This window comes from Hyperoodon ampullatus (assembly GCF_949752795.1).
Source record: "Hyperoodon ampullatus genome assembly, chromosome: X".
Lineage (NCBI taxonomy): Eukaryota > Metazoa > Chordata > Mammalia > Artiodactyla > Ziphiidae > Hyperoodon > Hyperoodon ampullatus.
Genome location: NC_136913.1, coordinates 21,706,486 through 21,721,408, shown reverse-complemented (window position 1 = coordinate 21,721,408; position 14,923 = coordinate 21,706,486). Strand labels below are relative to the sequence as shown.

The 14,923-nt window shown below is 37.9% G+C and overlaps 1 protein-coding gene across 1 annotated transcript; it reads right to left on the bottom strand.

The window, feature by feature from the left end:
- Positions 1-551: 551 nt before the first annotated feature.
- EIF2S3 (eukaryotic translation initiation factor 2 subunit gamma) lies at positions 552-12,404 on the bottom strand. The gene is made up of 8 exons (XM_079728276.1): positions 12,310-12,404; positions 10,835-10,993; positions 9,755-9,889; positions 8,140-8,234; positions 7,575-7,719; positions 5,488-5,657; positions 4,937-5,109; positions 552-969 (listed from the first exon to the last, which is right to left on the bottom strand). Exons 1-8 carry the CDS (start codon positions 12,362-12,364, stop codon positions 906-908), a joined length of 996 nt encoding a protein of 331 aa, XP_079584402.1. The 5' UTR covers positions 12,365-12,404; the 3' UTR covers positions 552-905.
- Positions 12,405-14,923: the final 2,519 nt, after the last annotated feature.

Below are 14,923 nucleotides of genomic sequence, written 5' to 3'. Positions count from 1 at the left end.
CACAGGAAAAGTGCAGGAACACGGAGATTAAGTTAAAAGCGAAAGGGCTCACCCTTTGCTGTATAACATTTTTTGCCTCCTGAAAGTTCCAAAGATTACTAATATTTGAATCTACATCATAACCTTATCAATTAGGTTGGGCAGTTAAGAAAAAACATAAAATAAGGCCTGGAAAGATCCTTGTTACTTAACTAAAATCATCTGGTGTTAACAGTACTTTCCAATGGGGGAAGGCTGTAGGGTTTCGGGCATAAAGCAGTGCAGAAACAATCGCAGGGCATCACAGGGAGAGGATGAGAACTTCGGGCTCTAGCTTCCTGTGTTCTAGTCCAGAAAAAAAGGGGAGAGAAAGGAGTGCCCATGGGAACAAGCCCTCATGCGTGAAAGGACAATTTTATTTGAACCTATTAATTTGTCACTCAAAGTTAAAAAGATAAAAGCAACATAAAATATGGGGTAAAGGGAAGTTGGTCTTCAAGAATTTGTCTTCAAGTTTTTACTGATAACAATAATCCTTCAAGCCTGGAGCTACTCAAAGACGAATCAAGAAAAACAAGAAGAAAACTTTTATTTCAAACAGATTCAGTTGCATGTGTGCTACAGCAAAGGCTGGTTGTAGCAGTTTCCTTTCAAACCTGCACTGATGTATAAATTAGACATTACTTGGGAATGATTAATTTCTGGTAAAATGTAGGTTCAATCCAACATTATGCCAATTTTTACATTTACTGTAGACCCTATTTTAGTACTAGAAGTTAAATTTTCATAACCAAAAAATGAAAATAACCTTACAGCTACTCCTAAGGTAATGAACTGTGAAATTAACTCCTCACTATTGCTTTGTAAATATACCCCTAGGTTGTTAAGAGAAATTCCGACTTCCTCCAAATCTGTTATTTAATTCTTCAGTCATCATCTACTGTTGGCTTGATTGTCACTCCTCTTCTTATTTGACCCCAACCAATTAAACTGCAAAATGAAAATAAAAGAAATAATGAATTTTATATCCATTTCATTATCATTACCACATAATCACATGACACAACTAGTTTTACTTGCCTATCTGCTAAATCTAAATGTTTCCAAAACCTGCTCCTTCAGAAAGAAAGCTCACATTATCTTCTTAGACCCAGAGAGATGGGCTCTAGCCAGAAGGAATGATAGGAAAAGCAAACAAAAAGGTGCTAGTATAAATATGCTCATCTTCACTCTTATCAAAATATACCTGCCCCTCAGAACCACTAATGAAGAAACTTCCAGTCTGCCCAAGGAACCATACACAAACCACCTCAGTCTGATTTTTTTTTTTTAATTTCATTCTCTTTTCCTCTTTGGAAAATGTTTTTGTTTTGTTCTGTTTTGTTTTTTAACCATTCATAGCACTTCAACAGATCACCATGGCTTGCTTTACCATGACTTTAGCTGGTAAAGGAAATTAAGAGAAGTCCCAGAGGACTAGATAATCTATAAACAGATTACTCTCAAGAGCAGAGGGATTTCTGCTCCTTCTCTTTCAATGTCTGCTCTAGTCACTGGTCAGGCCAGACTGCTACCTCAACTGTAGCTTCTAGAACAGAACTTACCTAAGCATGGGTTAAAAACAACAAATCTAAAGAATATAAGGATCATTCAGATGCTTTCATTTCTTTTAACATACTTGCTAATTTTTAAGCAAGGTATAAAATTTCATTTGGGTAGAATCCTCTTACAATATTAGTAGACAGGGACCTCACTGGTGGTCCAGTGGCTAAGACTCTGTGCTCCCAGTGCAGGGGGACCGGGTTCGACCCCTGGTCAGGGAACTAGATCCCACATGCTGCAACTAAGAGTTCACGTGCCACAACAAAAGCTCCCGCACGCAGCAATGAAGACCCTGTGTGCCACAACTAAGACCTGGCGCAGCCAAATAAATAAATAAATATATAAAAAAAATAGTACACAGACACAAAAAGGTCATTCCTTTCTTTTAAAATACACTGTAAATCAGTATGTCTATAACAGCAAATAGTATAATCACACAAGAGAGTAAAATCAAGCAGGCATAAATCACCACAAAGCAGAAATGATTTACTTAAAAGAGAACAAAAAGTTTAACTCTGTCTAAATTAGAGAGTAATAATTCATATCTTCTGAACAGTAAATGGTGAGAGACCATCCTGAGGCACTGTACCAGGGAAGCCTTAATAAGGGAGGTAGGTAATGAGAAAAAAAAGCCAAGGGTGACTTGAGTAATTATGGGGACAATCAGGACACAGAACAGTCTAATTTAGAGGGTTTATATGAGACAAAGCAGGAGAAACTTAAAATTCTTTCAAGCAGGCTTCCAGAAAGGTCCTGAATATCAGAAAGTAGTGGGAAGCTACTAAAAATTACTGAGTACAGCATGAAAAAATGTTTAACGAAGATTAATTTTGACTGAGTGCTTAAGTAACAGTGGAAGAGGCAAATTAGGAATCTTTTGCAATAACTTTTATGTGTGAAATGATGGTGGTATGGGCTATAATGAGGTCACACAGAATAGAAAGGAAACAGTAGATTCAGTAACTAACCAGGAAAAGAGAAAAGAGACAGGAGTCAACAATATGTGCATGTTTCCTAGCTCTATCCACTCGAAGTGCCCCGAAGCAACAGCACCTTAGGAACAACAAGCACACCTAGCACCCATATCTGCATTTCTAATACCATTTTCCACTAAGAGGAACCAGGGCCTCCTCAGGAGAAATGACCAATTCTAAACTGGAGCAGGGGAGAGGTACAAGATGATTCCAGAGCACCTTGTGCCACAAAGTAAGGAACTGTCAAAAAACCAAAACCAAAAACAAACCCAATGGGGAAATACTGAGGCTTGCGCAAGTCCCAACCTATCCATGGGGTTGCTATCTGCTTCGTAAAACAAAGCAGAGGGTTTGTCTTCTAAGAAAAGTCATCTTCTCTGAAAAAGCCTCTTATGTAGTTGGCATCTTCTCAAGGTAGGAAGGTAGGGACTGATTCTGGGTTTTCAGCTGAGGTAGAGAAGACAGTGGCTATTACCAGAAAGTCCAGAGTGGGATGTAGTTACCTCCAGAATGCATCACTGCTAACCTAGCCTGGGTTTCATGACAGTCACAGAAATGGATTCCTTAATAAGATAATAGCTTTAAAAAAAAGAGGGGAAATGTCAAAAGGACATAGGAGTCACCTAAAGGGTCTCTACTGGACAAATCCTCGACAGTTTGGGCATCAAAATAAATAAGAACAGGTTATCACCTCACACCAGTCAGAATGGGCATCATCAGAAAATCTACAAACAACAAATGCTGGAGAGGGTGTGGAGAAAAGGGAACCCTCTTGCACTGTTGGTGGGAATGTAAATTGATACAGCCACTACAGAGAACAGTATGGCAGTTCCTTAAAAAACGAAAAATAGAACTACCGTACGACCCAGCAATCCCACTACTGGGCATATACCTGAGAAAACCATAATTCAAAGAGTCATGTACCACAATGTTCACTGCAGCACTATTTACAACAGCCAGAACATGGAAGCAACCTAAGTGCCCACTGACAGACGAATGGATAAAGATGTGGTACATATATACAGTGGAATATTACTCAGCCATAAAAAGGAACGAAATTGGGTCATTTGTAGAGACACGGATGGATCTAGAGACTGTCATACAGAGTGAAGTAAGTCAGAAAGAGAAAAACAAATACGTGTATTAACGCATATTTGTGGAACCTAGAAAAACGGTACAGATGAACCGGTTTGCAAGGCAGAAATAGAGACACAGATGGAGAGAACAAACTTGGCGGGGTGGGGAGGTGGTGGTGGGATGAACTGGGAGATTGGGATTGACATATATACACTAATATGTATAAAATGAATAACTAATAAGAACCTGCTGTATAAAAAATAAATAAAATTCAAAAATTCTAAATAAATAAATAAATAAGAACAGTAATGAATCATAACCTACTGAATAAAATAGGATGCCATGAGTGTGTATTATAACTAGATAAGTAAATAACGGGGCAGAAAGAATGACAAATGATAAATGAGGAGTGGTGGAGCTGGGGGATGGGGATCACCATTTTGTAAACACCGTAATCAAGCTCAGTTCAGACAAAAATCATCAGTGGATGCTAAATCCAGCGGGGTGGGATTTGATGAGGAGCAGGCTATTTGCATAGAGTCGCCCCACAGAACGCTTACTAGCAAGGGTAAAAAAGAGTAACCATATAGTGGAGAAACTGGCTAACACCTTGACTGCATGATCAAAATTAACCTCAACAAGGAGGAATCAGATATCATGTGTCTCTGGCTGTGACTCCCTAAGGAGAGACATCATCACCTACACCAAAGTATTCCAACCAAGAATTCATAACCTGAACCTAATCTTAGGAAATACCAAGTAAACCCAAACTGAGGAGCAGTCTAGAAAGGAACTAGCTTGTATTCTTCAAAATTGCCAATGACAAGACAAAGAAAGGCTGAGGAAGTTCCAGATTAGAGATCAAGAGACATGAGAACTAAATGCAATGCACGATCCTAGACGGGGGACACAGAGGACATTACTGGAAGAAGTGATAAAACTGGAAAATGTAGATTTCAGTATTTTAACAATGTTAAACTTGTTAAGTGGTTATATAAGAGAATATCCTTGTTTTTAGGAAATATACATCAAAGTATTAAGACATCAAGGGGCAACCTATTCCTCAAACGGTTCAGAAAAAGATAAGAGAGATAGTAAACCTAAGTTCACTGGTTTTCGCATAGGTTGTGTCTATCACTCATCAGGCCTAGAAATACAGATTTCTAAGTCATTCGAATAAACAGTTGAGACTTGAAACCACAGTACAGTAACTGTTGCATTCAAGGTAAAGTGTGTTTGTGCATGTGTTAAGAAAACTGATTCTGTCTTTTTTATTAGACACTGACAAAGGCTAATAAACTTACCGCCAGTGTTTCTCAACTCTTCGGCTAAGTGCAATTTTTTCTCCTACTTCTGTGCACACAGGATTAGTCAAAACGATTTTGCCCAAATCAGCCTTGACTGCACTAACTCTTCCTCCTGTCGACAGGGATCCTATGTTCACCATAAGCACTTCATTCTTAGACAGCTTTTGCACCTAGGGAAATCAAGGGGGGAAAAATAAACCCCAAAATCAAGAAAATGCTTTCCAAACAACTGCTTATTTTCCTACAACCTTGCCAACAAAAGATGTCAGCAATTTTCCATCTCTGCCACCCTGATCTCAGTAAGACTTTTTTAAAAAAACACATGGATAATAGGAATTATCATGTCACTGTTATACATGACATACTGTTTCCTGTTTTGTTTAACTTTGAACTGACTGCCATACAGAAGTTCTCAATTTTCAGGAAGTCAAGTTTATCTACCTTTTCTTTTTTCTTAATCCCATGTTAACTGAAAAGAAATGAACCTCAAAACTGGTCTTAACTTCACTGTCACTCTTTTTGGAACAGGAATTACAGAAAGCACTTACTTTTGCTGCTTTCTTGTCTCCTTCAGTGCGTACACCTAGAAGCCGTCTAAGCAAGAAATAGGAAATTTCCAGTTCTGTGAAGATCTCAGGTAAAGCTCCAACTGCACCAAGTACCTGCCCCACCATTCTGTCAGCCCGGCACAAAGTGGGGTCAATTTTTGTTCCAACTCCTAATACAAAATAAGATATATATTTTATTGTTCAACATTTTATTTCCTATAAAGCTGTTTACCCAAAAGACTTAGTCAAACAAGTACAGCATATACCTATACATTTTAATACACACTTATATTTTCATACTCATGTATTAGCTACATAGATGTGACAAAATACCTGTTTTATATGAAGAAACAGAACTGTAAACTCATGGGTTAGTTGAACATTTGAGAACAGAAAGATTCTCTTGATTTAAATTCTAAGCAAAGGACAAACAGAGCTAAGAGCCTAACTCAAAAATGAGCCTGAATATCCTTAATGAAGGTTGAAAAGATACGAAATTCATAATGAGTAGCTTTCAGGATATTTGCCTGCCATTTCTCCCCTGGAAGGCTCATCAAAAAGATAGCTTAAAGACTTTATATGATTCCTGGGATCCACTTCAAAATATTTTAGCTATATGTCTTTCAAGCAGAAGAGGGAAGAAGATACAAAGATGAGGCAAGAACAGTAAAGTACTGGGAATTCCTGGCAGTCCAGCGGTTAGGAGTTGGTGCTCTCACTGCCGTGGGCCCAGGTTTTGGGGAACTAATATCCCGCAAACCGCGTAGCGTGGCCAAAGTGAAAAAAAAAGAGTGGTAAAGTATTAACTGTTGAACCTGGGTGGTGGCTACATGACCACACATTACACTACATTACACTACATTACACTATTCTCTCTACTTTTATGTTTGAAAAGTTCCATAAGTTAAATTTTAGAAGTCTCCAGAGTTTCCTTGTTTACAAAACAAACAAAAAGGATAAAATTATACACGGTAAACTCCTAATTACAATATACAATAGAAAAATGAATTATATAGCCAAACACCAGAGAACAAAAAGACAAACTCCTTCACCAAATGTTTTCTTCTTTAATCCGTAAGTTATAATACCTCTAATTCTCACTGTATCTTGCCTTTTTCTGGGTATCTGGTAATACACTATTGTATGAGATGAGAAGATCCATAAATTATCTCAGTAATTCCAACATAACGGAAGTTATCTTCTTTAATTCCCACCTCAGTATAACTATGATCTGACATGATTCAGCTGACACTTGTGGGTAACTCTCCATTTGCAAAACATACATTAAAAAAAACAAAAACAGAAACGAAAAAACACCACCACTCTACCCCCAAAACCATGTAGGCTAAAAAAAAAAGTATAGTTAGGTATTTTAAATGATAGGACATAAAACTTGCTTTGTTACTGCTAAAAAGGAGCTACTTTAAAAACTAAACCAAGGGCTTCCCTGGTGGCGCAGTGGTTGAGAGTCCGCCTGCCAATGCGGGGGACACGGGTTCATGCCCCGGTCCGGGAAGATCCCACATGCCGCTGAGCGGCTGGGCCCGTGAGCCATGGCCGCTGAGCCTGCGCGTCCGGAGCCTGTGCTCCGCAACGGGAGAGGCCACAACAGTGAGAGGCCCACGTACCGCACAAAAAAAGAAACAAAACTAAACCAAAATTCTACTTTATGTTTATGTTTATTTTATTTTTTTTGCTATACGCGGGCCTCTCACTGTTGTGGCCTCTCCCGTTAAGGAGCACAGGCTCCGGACGCGCAGGCTCAGCGGCCATGGCTCACGGGCCCAGCCGCTCAGCGGCATGTGGGATCTTCCCGGACCGGGGCATGAACCCATGTCCCCCGCATCGGCAGGCGGACTCTCAACCACTGCGCCACCAGGGAAGCCCTACTTTATGTTTAAAAATAATTTTTACAAACACATGAAACCATCTTATGACCTAAAATCAACAGCTTAACCACATATGTTCCTCTACCCCATTCAATTATTAAACATCAAATTAAAAATCTATATCTTTATATGTTTCTCATGAAAAGTACCATGAATATCCACAAATTAAAAACGTAGGGATGAGAGAAAAATCTTTACCAATAAGACCTCCTGGAGCAGCATACTGAAGATCATTATGCTCTGCGAAAAGTGATACAATTTTGGAAAAGATGGGTTTACACATGAGCTTTCCTTCACTATCTTTGGAAACAATACCAGGTCTGACTTCTATCTCCTGGCCCACCTGTAAAAATATAAATTAGTGATTAGAATTTGTGGGACAACACGATTTCCATTACATACAAAAAGTCCTAACAGGAAGACCACAAAACTGAAAAGCAATCCTTTCTCTATTTCAAAGATCACTATTTTAAAAAAAAAAGATGTGGGAGAGATCTTCAAAACCAGAACCATCCAAATGTTTCAAACTACCTACCACACAGGCCTATCACCATATAAAATGTGCTCCATATTCATAGAAGCCTATAAAGTTAAGGTCAAACACACTCAAAAGATATAATAGTAAACAAAGAAGTCTATATCAAGTACTAGACACCATGAAGAAAAAAATTATTTTTCAATTTGGAGTGTTCATACTATTTTCCTAATTAAGACAAGAGAAAAACAAACAAAATAAAAACACAACAACCAAAACCTAGTTTACCTTTAATACTCCTTTTAGAATACTGCCACCAGCTACACCCCCCTTAAGGTCATCAACTTCACAGCCAGGTTTGTTGACATCAAAGGATCTAATAACTAAAAAAAACAAAACAAATTAAAGCCAATTCTATTCACTTTAACTTCAGAAAAATTTGATTAAGTTAACTTCTCTAAAATAGTAGACACATAAGATTTATACAAGGGGAACTGTGACAAAATCTAATATTATTCCAACTAAGTATACTGCAACCTTAATTACAATGGACAAAGTGGAAATAACTTAAAAGTTCATTGATAGGAGGCATATTATGGTACACCCATAGTATGGAGTTATTAATAGCTATTATTAATAGCAGCAGTTATTAATAGCAGTTATTAAAAAAGAATGTTAGAGCACATGTAATGATGTGGAAGGATAACCATCATATATTGTTAAGGAAAAAAGAAAAAACTAGTTATGCATAGTATGATCCCACTTCCATAAACAAAAACTAAAACAAGAAATGTATATATGTTTATACATGATGATATGAACAAAGAGAAAGGTGCGGGAATAGTACACACCAACTGTTAACTTTGGTTACTTCAGGGCTAAGGGGCGAGGCAGGGAGATTGTAGACCTTTTTCTTCATATACCTCTATATTATATGATTTCTGCATTAAAAATGTAGTTTTAAAACTTCAAAACAACCCTAGGATTGGACTTCCCTGGTGGCGCAGTGGTTAAGAATCCACCTGCGAATGCAGGGGACAAGGGTTCGATCCCTGGTCCGGGAAGATCCCACATGCCACAGAGCAACTAAGCCCGTGCATCACAACTACTGAGCCTGCGCTCTAGAGCCCACGAGCCAGAACTACTGAGCTGGCGCGCCTAGAGCCTGTGCTCCGCAATGAGAAGCCTGTGCACTGCAACGAAGAGTAGCCCTGGCTCGCCGCAACTAGAGAAAGCCCACACACAGCAACAAAGACCCAACATAGTCAAAAGATAAATAAATAAATAAATTAATTAATTAAAAACAAAAAACAAAAAACCCCACAACCCTAGAACTACATGACCTGCACTTCGGTCCTGAGAGCAGTGATCATTAACAAGGGGTACACATCACAGTCACCCCAGAGAACCCTTCCCACAACACACAGAGGCGGGGCCTGGCTGAAGGGAGGGGTTCAAATGTCTGTTTTGAAAAGGCTCCTATATCTATGTAGAAATCACGAGTTTAGATGATCAAATTATACCAATATTGGTACTACGAACTTAAATAAGTTGAAAGAGATGAAAATCTTCATTAATGGTACAATGAAATAATTTGTATGGAAATTCTAATATCCTGCTCCTGACTAAAACATAATTCCATACAGAATAATGCATTACTCCATCTCAATCACGTAACATATCACATACCAAGCACAAAAAGACTAAAAGTTCCTTCTGTATTCAAAACTTTCTCTCATCAGTAATGCAATCTAGTACTGCTAATACAATCTCAGAATTAATTGAGTTCAAAAAAAATTTTATGGAGATTGTAATTTATTATCACCTCTGCAGAAATCATTGCTGATTCCCTTAAAGAGGAATCACCAATGTGGAAAAGATCAGACAAAATCCTATCACTTACCAATAAGTCGGGGTTCTGAAGTAAAGTCTCTTGGAGGTACTGGAATTTTCTTTACTATGTACTCACAGACAACTTCAATATTGTATTTTAGCTGAGCAGAAATTGGAATAATAGGAGCTCCTTCTGCTACTGTACCTATAAGACAAAATTCAGAAAGATCAAAATTCTTCAGTTTTACAGAACTTGTTCTTTACATATTATAGGAAACAGTTAAGATTACTAAAATAGATGCCTAAACATCCCCAAATGCCAGCAACAGGTAGAAAATGATAATTCTTTTTAGAAAAGTGTCAGTATTCTATGTTTGTTTTTGCTCCTGAAAATGAATACTATTTCACTTAAGGGGAAAAAAAGTCAAAATATATTAATAGATATATTTAATACATCAAAATGATAAAACTGCTCAAAAGAATAAAATACCAACACTCCTGGGAAAGAGCACGTTACTAGTTGAAAGATTTCTGATAACATGTAATTAACTTCCCAATAAATGTCAAGATAAAATTACAGACTCTGCTAATCAAAGAGTGATGGCATATATAGTATTTGCTCCTTATTAATTGAATGTCAAACAGGCTGGTGAAAGAAACGGACCAAACACAATGAGATTTTAATCAAAATGATTTATTCTTTTTTGTTATGAGAGAACTGGGTGCATAGGAAATCAACCTTTCTAACAAGAAAAACAAGGCTAAGAAAGGATCAAATGTCAATAAGAAGATGTCTTCCCTGAAATGAAAAACACTGCTGTTAGAGGAAAGGAACACTAAAAGATAAATCATTGTCAGTTTCAATTCTAAAAGTAGCTACTCAGTAAGAACAGCTTAAGACTGAAGTTTTTTTTAATGGATTTTTTAAATAATTAATTAATTAATTTTTTTGGCCGCGCCGCGTGGCTTGTGGGATCTTAGTTCCCCGACCAGGGATTGAACCCACTCCCTCGGCAGTGAAAGTGCAGAATCCTAACCACTGGACTGCCAGGGAATTCCGAAGACTTAAGGTTTTTTTTTTTTTTTTAAATGCTTTTGTTTATTTTACTATCACTGAGGAGGATTCTTATTAGATACTATGGCTTCTTACCTTGTACAAATGCAAGGATCTGTTCATACTGTTCTTTAGCCTGGCTTTCTTTTACCAAATCAATTTTATTTTGTAGAATCAAAATATGCTTCAGTTTCATGATTTCTATAGCAGCCAGGTGTTCAGAAGTCTGGGGCTGAGGACAAGACTCATTACCAGCTAAATAATAAAGAATAAAAAAGATGCATGAGAATTAGCTAGAAATCTTTGTCAGAATAGGCAAATCCATGAGACAGAAGGCAGGTTAGTGGTTGCCAGGGACTGAGGGAAAGGGGGATCAGAGTGATTGCTTAATGGGCACCGGGTTTCCTTTTGGGGTGATGAAAATGTTCCAGAACTAGACAGTGCTGACACTTGTAGAACACTGTGAATGTACTTAATATCATTGAATTGTATACTTTAAATGGCTAAGATGCTAAATTTTGTGTTATGTGCATTGTACTACCAAAACAACACTAGCTGACATCTAAAAAAGGAAACGCTTGAATGCCCTAGCCCTACTCAAGGCAAAAGTCCTGGATCGTTGCCGAGCATCCACCTTTGCCCCTGCTTCATCCACTGTGTCTGGATTCACTGGAGCCTCCTGATCATCTGGCTCTCTTCCCTGGTCCTAAGCCAAAAGCTTGGACTCCACAAGTTTGACATCTCAGGGTCTGCCCTTAGCTTTTGCTCAGGCATAAGGAAGAGCCCTCTGGCTCCGTCTAGTCTTAGAGACGTTCTGGCCTAGTCAAGCTCCTGAGAGGCAGAGAGTAATTAAGGGAAGACACTTAACACAGTCCATGAATTTCAGCTACTATCAGAGGCTACTCCCTAACAAACCGAGGGAAGAACACTAAGAACAACCATTGGTATTATAAAGAAATAGGTATGTTTTTTGGGCACCTTAATGACCATCCTAAGTGATGATGTTCAGGTGTCCTATACTATATCCACTCGGCATACTTTTAAATATTATATCCCATAGCAACAAAATCTCTTGACAGCTCACATAAAGAAGGTGGCACAACACCAGCCTTGAAAACCCCAATTCATCTAGACTTCAGCACTTATTATGAATGAGATTTGCATCTAAATAAAACCATTATACACCAGTGTTGCAGTAGACAACTCAAAGATGCACACACACAAAAAAATACATGCACTTTTACATGTAAATATAAAACTAATAAATCATTTCATGTGATCTAAGGGGAGAAAATGCACTATTGATTTTTTCAAATACATATATATATATATATATGTATATATATATATATACTACCAAAAGAATTCTCATAAGACATCTGCCCTAGGTCTATCTTTAGTATTTTGTGATAGCTGGTAGACAAGGATATCATCCTGGTTGACATGTTAGTTCCCATTTCCGTCACCTTTAGGTACTGGATGTGGCCCTTAAAGGCCTTAGTTTCCCTTTAAATAGTCCATCTTGGATTTGCCCCACAATGATTTGTCCAAACCAGTTCTGACGTATTTACCTATCAACAGAAGAGCTGCATCCATCACTGCGGCACCGTTCAGCATAGTAGCCATCAAAATATCGTGGCCAGGACAGTCAACAAAGGAAACATGTCTAACAATTAAAAAACAGCAATCAGTCCTAAGATCAATCAATACTTCAACATTCGAGTTACAGATTTCCTAAAATTAAATCCCTTTAAATATAGAATATGAATATTACATATAAGTATGAAATGAGAATATGGAAATAATTCTTATTTCTGTAAAGTCAAGTGGTTACAGGACTTGGTGTTTCTAGACCTTAGAAATAAGATTACCTACTGGCTCAGTTATACTTCAAAAACAAACAAACAAAAAAACTCATAGAAAAAGAGATCAGATTTGTGATTACCAGATCTGCGGGTACCAGAGGTGGGGCATGGAGGGAGGGGGAATCGAATGAAAGCAGTCAAAAGGTACACACTTTCAGTTATAAGATAAGTACTAGAAATATGACGTACAATATGATAAATATAGTTAACACCACTGTTTGTTATACATGAAAGTTGTTAACAGAATAAATCTTAAGAGTTCTCATCATAAGGAAAAAATTTTTCTACTCATTTAAGTTTATACGAGATGATGGATGTTCACTAAACTTATTGTGATCATTTCACGACGTATGTAAGTCAAATCATTATGCTGTATACCTTAAGCTTATACAGTGCTGTATGTCAATTACATCTCAATAAAACTGGAGGGAAAAAATAAAATATGAAAGGAACAACAACAAAAAGTACCTACTGGCTGAGAGTAAAATCACTGCAGATCATTACAAAGCAAATGAAATTAGCTATGTGTAGAAATAACTGGATACAAAAACTCCCAAATCCAATCAAAGTGAATATGGTATAAAGTATATACTGGGAATGTCATTGATTTGAAAGCTAAACCAGTGTTAACAGAATGGGCAGTGCCATCTGAAAAAATTTGCCAAAAACTTCTCTAGCATCTTGAAAAGCTGGAATTGCCCACCTGAAGTGCAGATGGCAGCACCATTTAAACAAAATTATGCTACTCGTTCGGAATCATTATTTTTAATAATTGTATGCTCACACTCACGATCTAAAATAGGGGCAGCAGACTGGCCCACTGCCATAACCACTCATGCACATCATGTCTGCTTTCACAACACAATAGCAGAAATGAGTAGGTGCAAAGAGAATCTATGGCCTGCAAAGCTGAAAATATTTACTATTGGGCCCTTTGCAGGAAAAGTTTGCTGCTATCTGATAAGCGCCACAACAAGGGTGAGGCAAGTGAGCCACTCGCCCTAGGTGCAAAATTTAAGGGGGTGCCCAAAAAAACCCAGTAATCAAGACAAACAATGTTTAAATTTAATATTTAAAAAAATCAAAATTCATGCAAAAAATCTATGATGAAAAAAATATCAAAAATTTAAATGAAAACAGGATCAGCAACAATGCCATGCCAACAGCAAATCAAACAAAAAACCCCAAGTGAGGGCTTCCCTGGTGGCGCAGTGGTTGAGAGTCCGCCTGCCGATGCAGGGGACGCGGGTGCGTGCCCCGGTCCGGGAAGATCCCACATGCCACGGAGCGGCTGGGCCCGTGAGCCATGGCCGCTGAGCCTGCGCGTCCGGAGCCTGTGCTCCGCAATGGGAGAGGCCACAACAGTGAGAGAGGCCCGCGTACCGCAAAAAAAAAAAAAAAAAAAACCCCCAAAAACCCCAAGTGATGATGAAAAGCAAAACACTAGTAGTTTGAGCTGTCGGGGAACTAAGATCCCACACGCTGCACGGTGGGGCCAAATAAATTTTTTTTAAATTTATAAATAAATAAATAAATAATACTATTTATCTTGATTACCGAGGCCCCTTTTCTTTTCTTTTTTCTTTTTAAAGCTTCTCCCTCCCCTTAAACTTTGGGCTTCATTCGCCTCTCCCTAGTCCCAGCTCTGCTCCAATGTACAATTTCTGTGTGGAATATCCCCAACCCCCATAAACACTGCTGGGTGGATGACAGTATCCTCTAATAAAGAAAAGTATACGCAATCATATTCAGAAAACAGATGGGTAACAAGCCCGTGTATTTAAAAAACGTGATTAAGAATGGCTTTGTTCTCCTCTAAGAAACAGAAACAAAACTGTTTAAGAGAAATTTAGGAGGACTGGCAAAAAGAGTCCCTTAAATCCAATGAGCTGTGTTTCCCTCCATTTCATTCTGCTTATGTGATACTTTTCCTTTGGAGAACTTACATGTACATCTCTTAATGTAGGTTTAAATACTTGACTTTTCAAATTATTGTCATTATGGACAATAAAAACAAAAGAATGCAAAAATAAAGCCATTCAACAATTAGGTTCACTGTTTAAAATCTCAGTTAAATATTTCAAAAAGCACAAATCACACAACAACAAAATATGAACTGTAAAGTGTTTTTAGCAGAAAAGAGGTCACCTGACTAATTTGAAGTTCCCTTTGGTCCCTGGAATATCTGTAGGAAACTCATCGGGTGTACTACTTCCACAGGATCTATAACATTCTGGCCGAGGACAACTTGGGTCGTCAAGTTTATAAATCTAAAAGTTCCAATGAAAAAAAGACTTGGACTTGTTATCTGCCCATTCAA

What these genes read in the sequence shown, in the direction of transcription:
- EIF2S3 (XM_079728276.1), bottom strand. Translation starts at nt 12,364, where the DNA reads ATGGCTACTATGCTGAACGGTGCCGCAGTGATGGATGCAGCTCTTCTG. An exon ending in GAGACAAGAAAGCAGCAAAA is followed by an intron (nt 5,110 to 5,487) that starts GTAAGTGCTTTC and finishes TGATTTCCCTAG; the next exon opens with GTGCAAAAGCTGTCTAAGAA. An exon ending in AGAGTTGAGAAACACTGGCG is followed by an intron (nt 970 to 4,936) that starts GTAAGTTTATTA and finishes TTCATTTTGCAG; the next exon opens with TTTAATTGGTTGGGGTCAAA.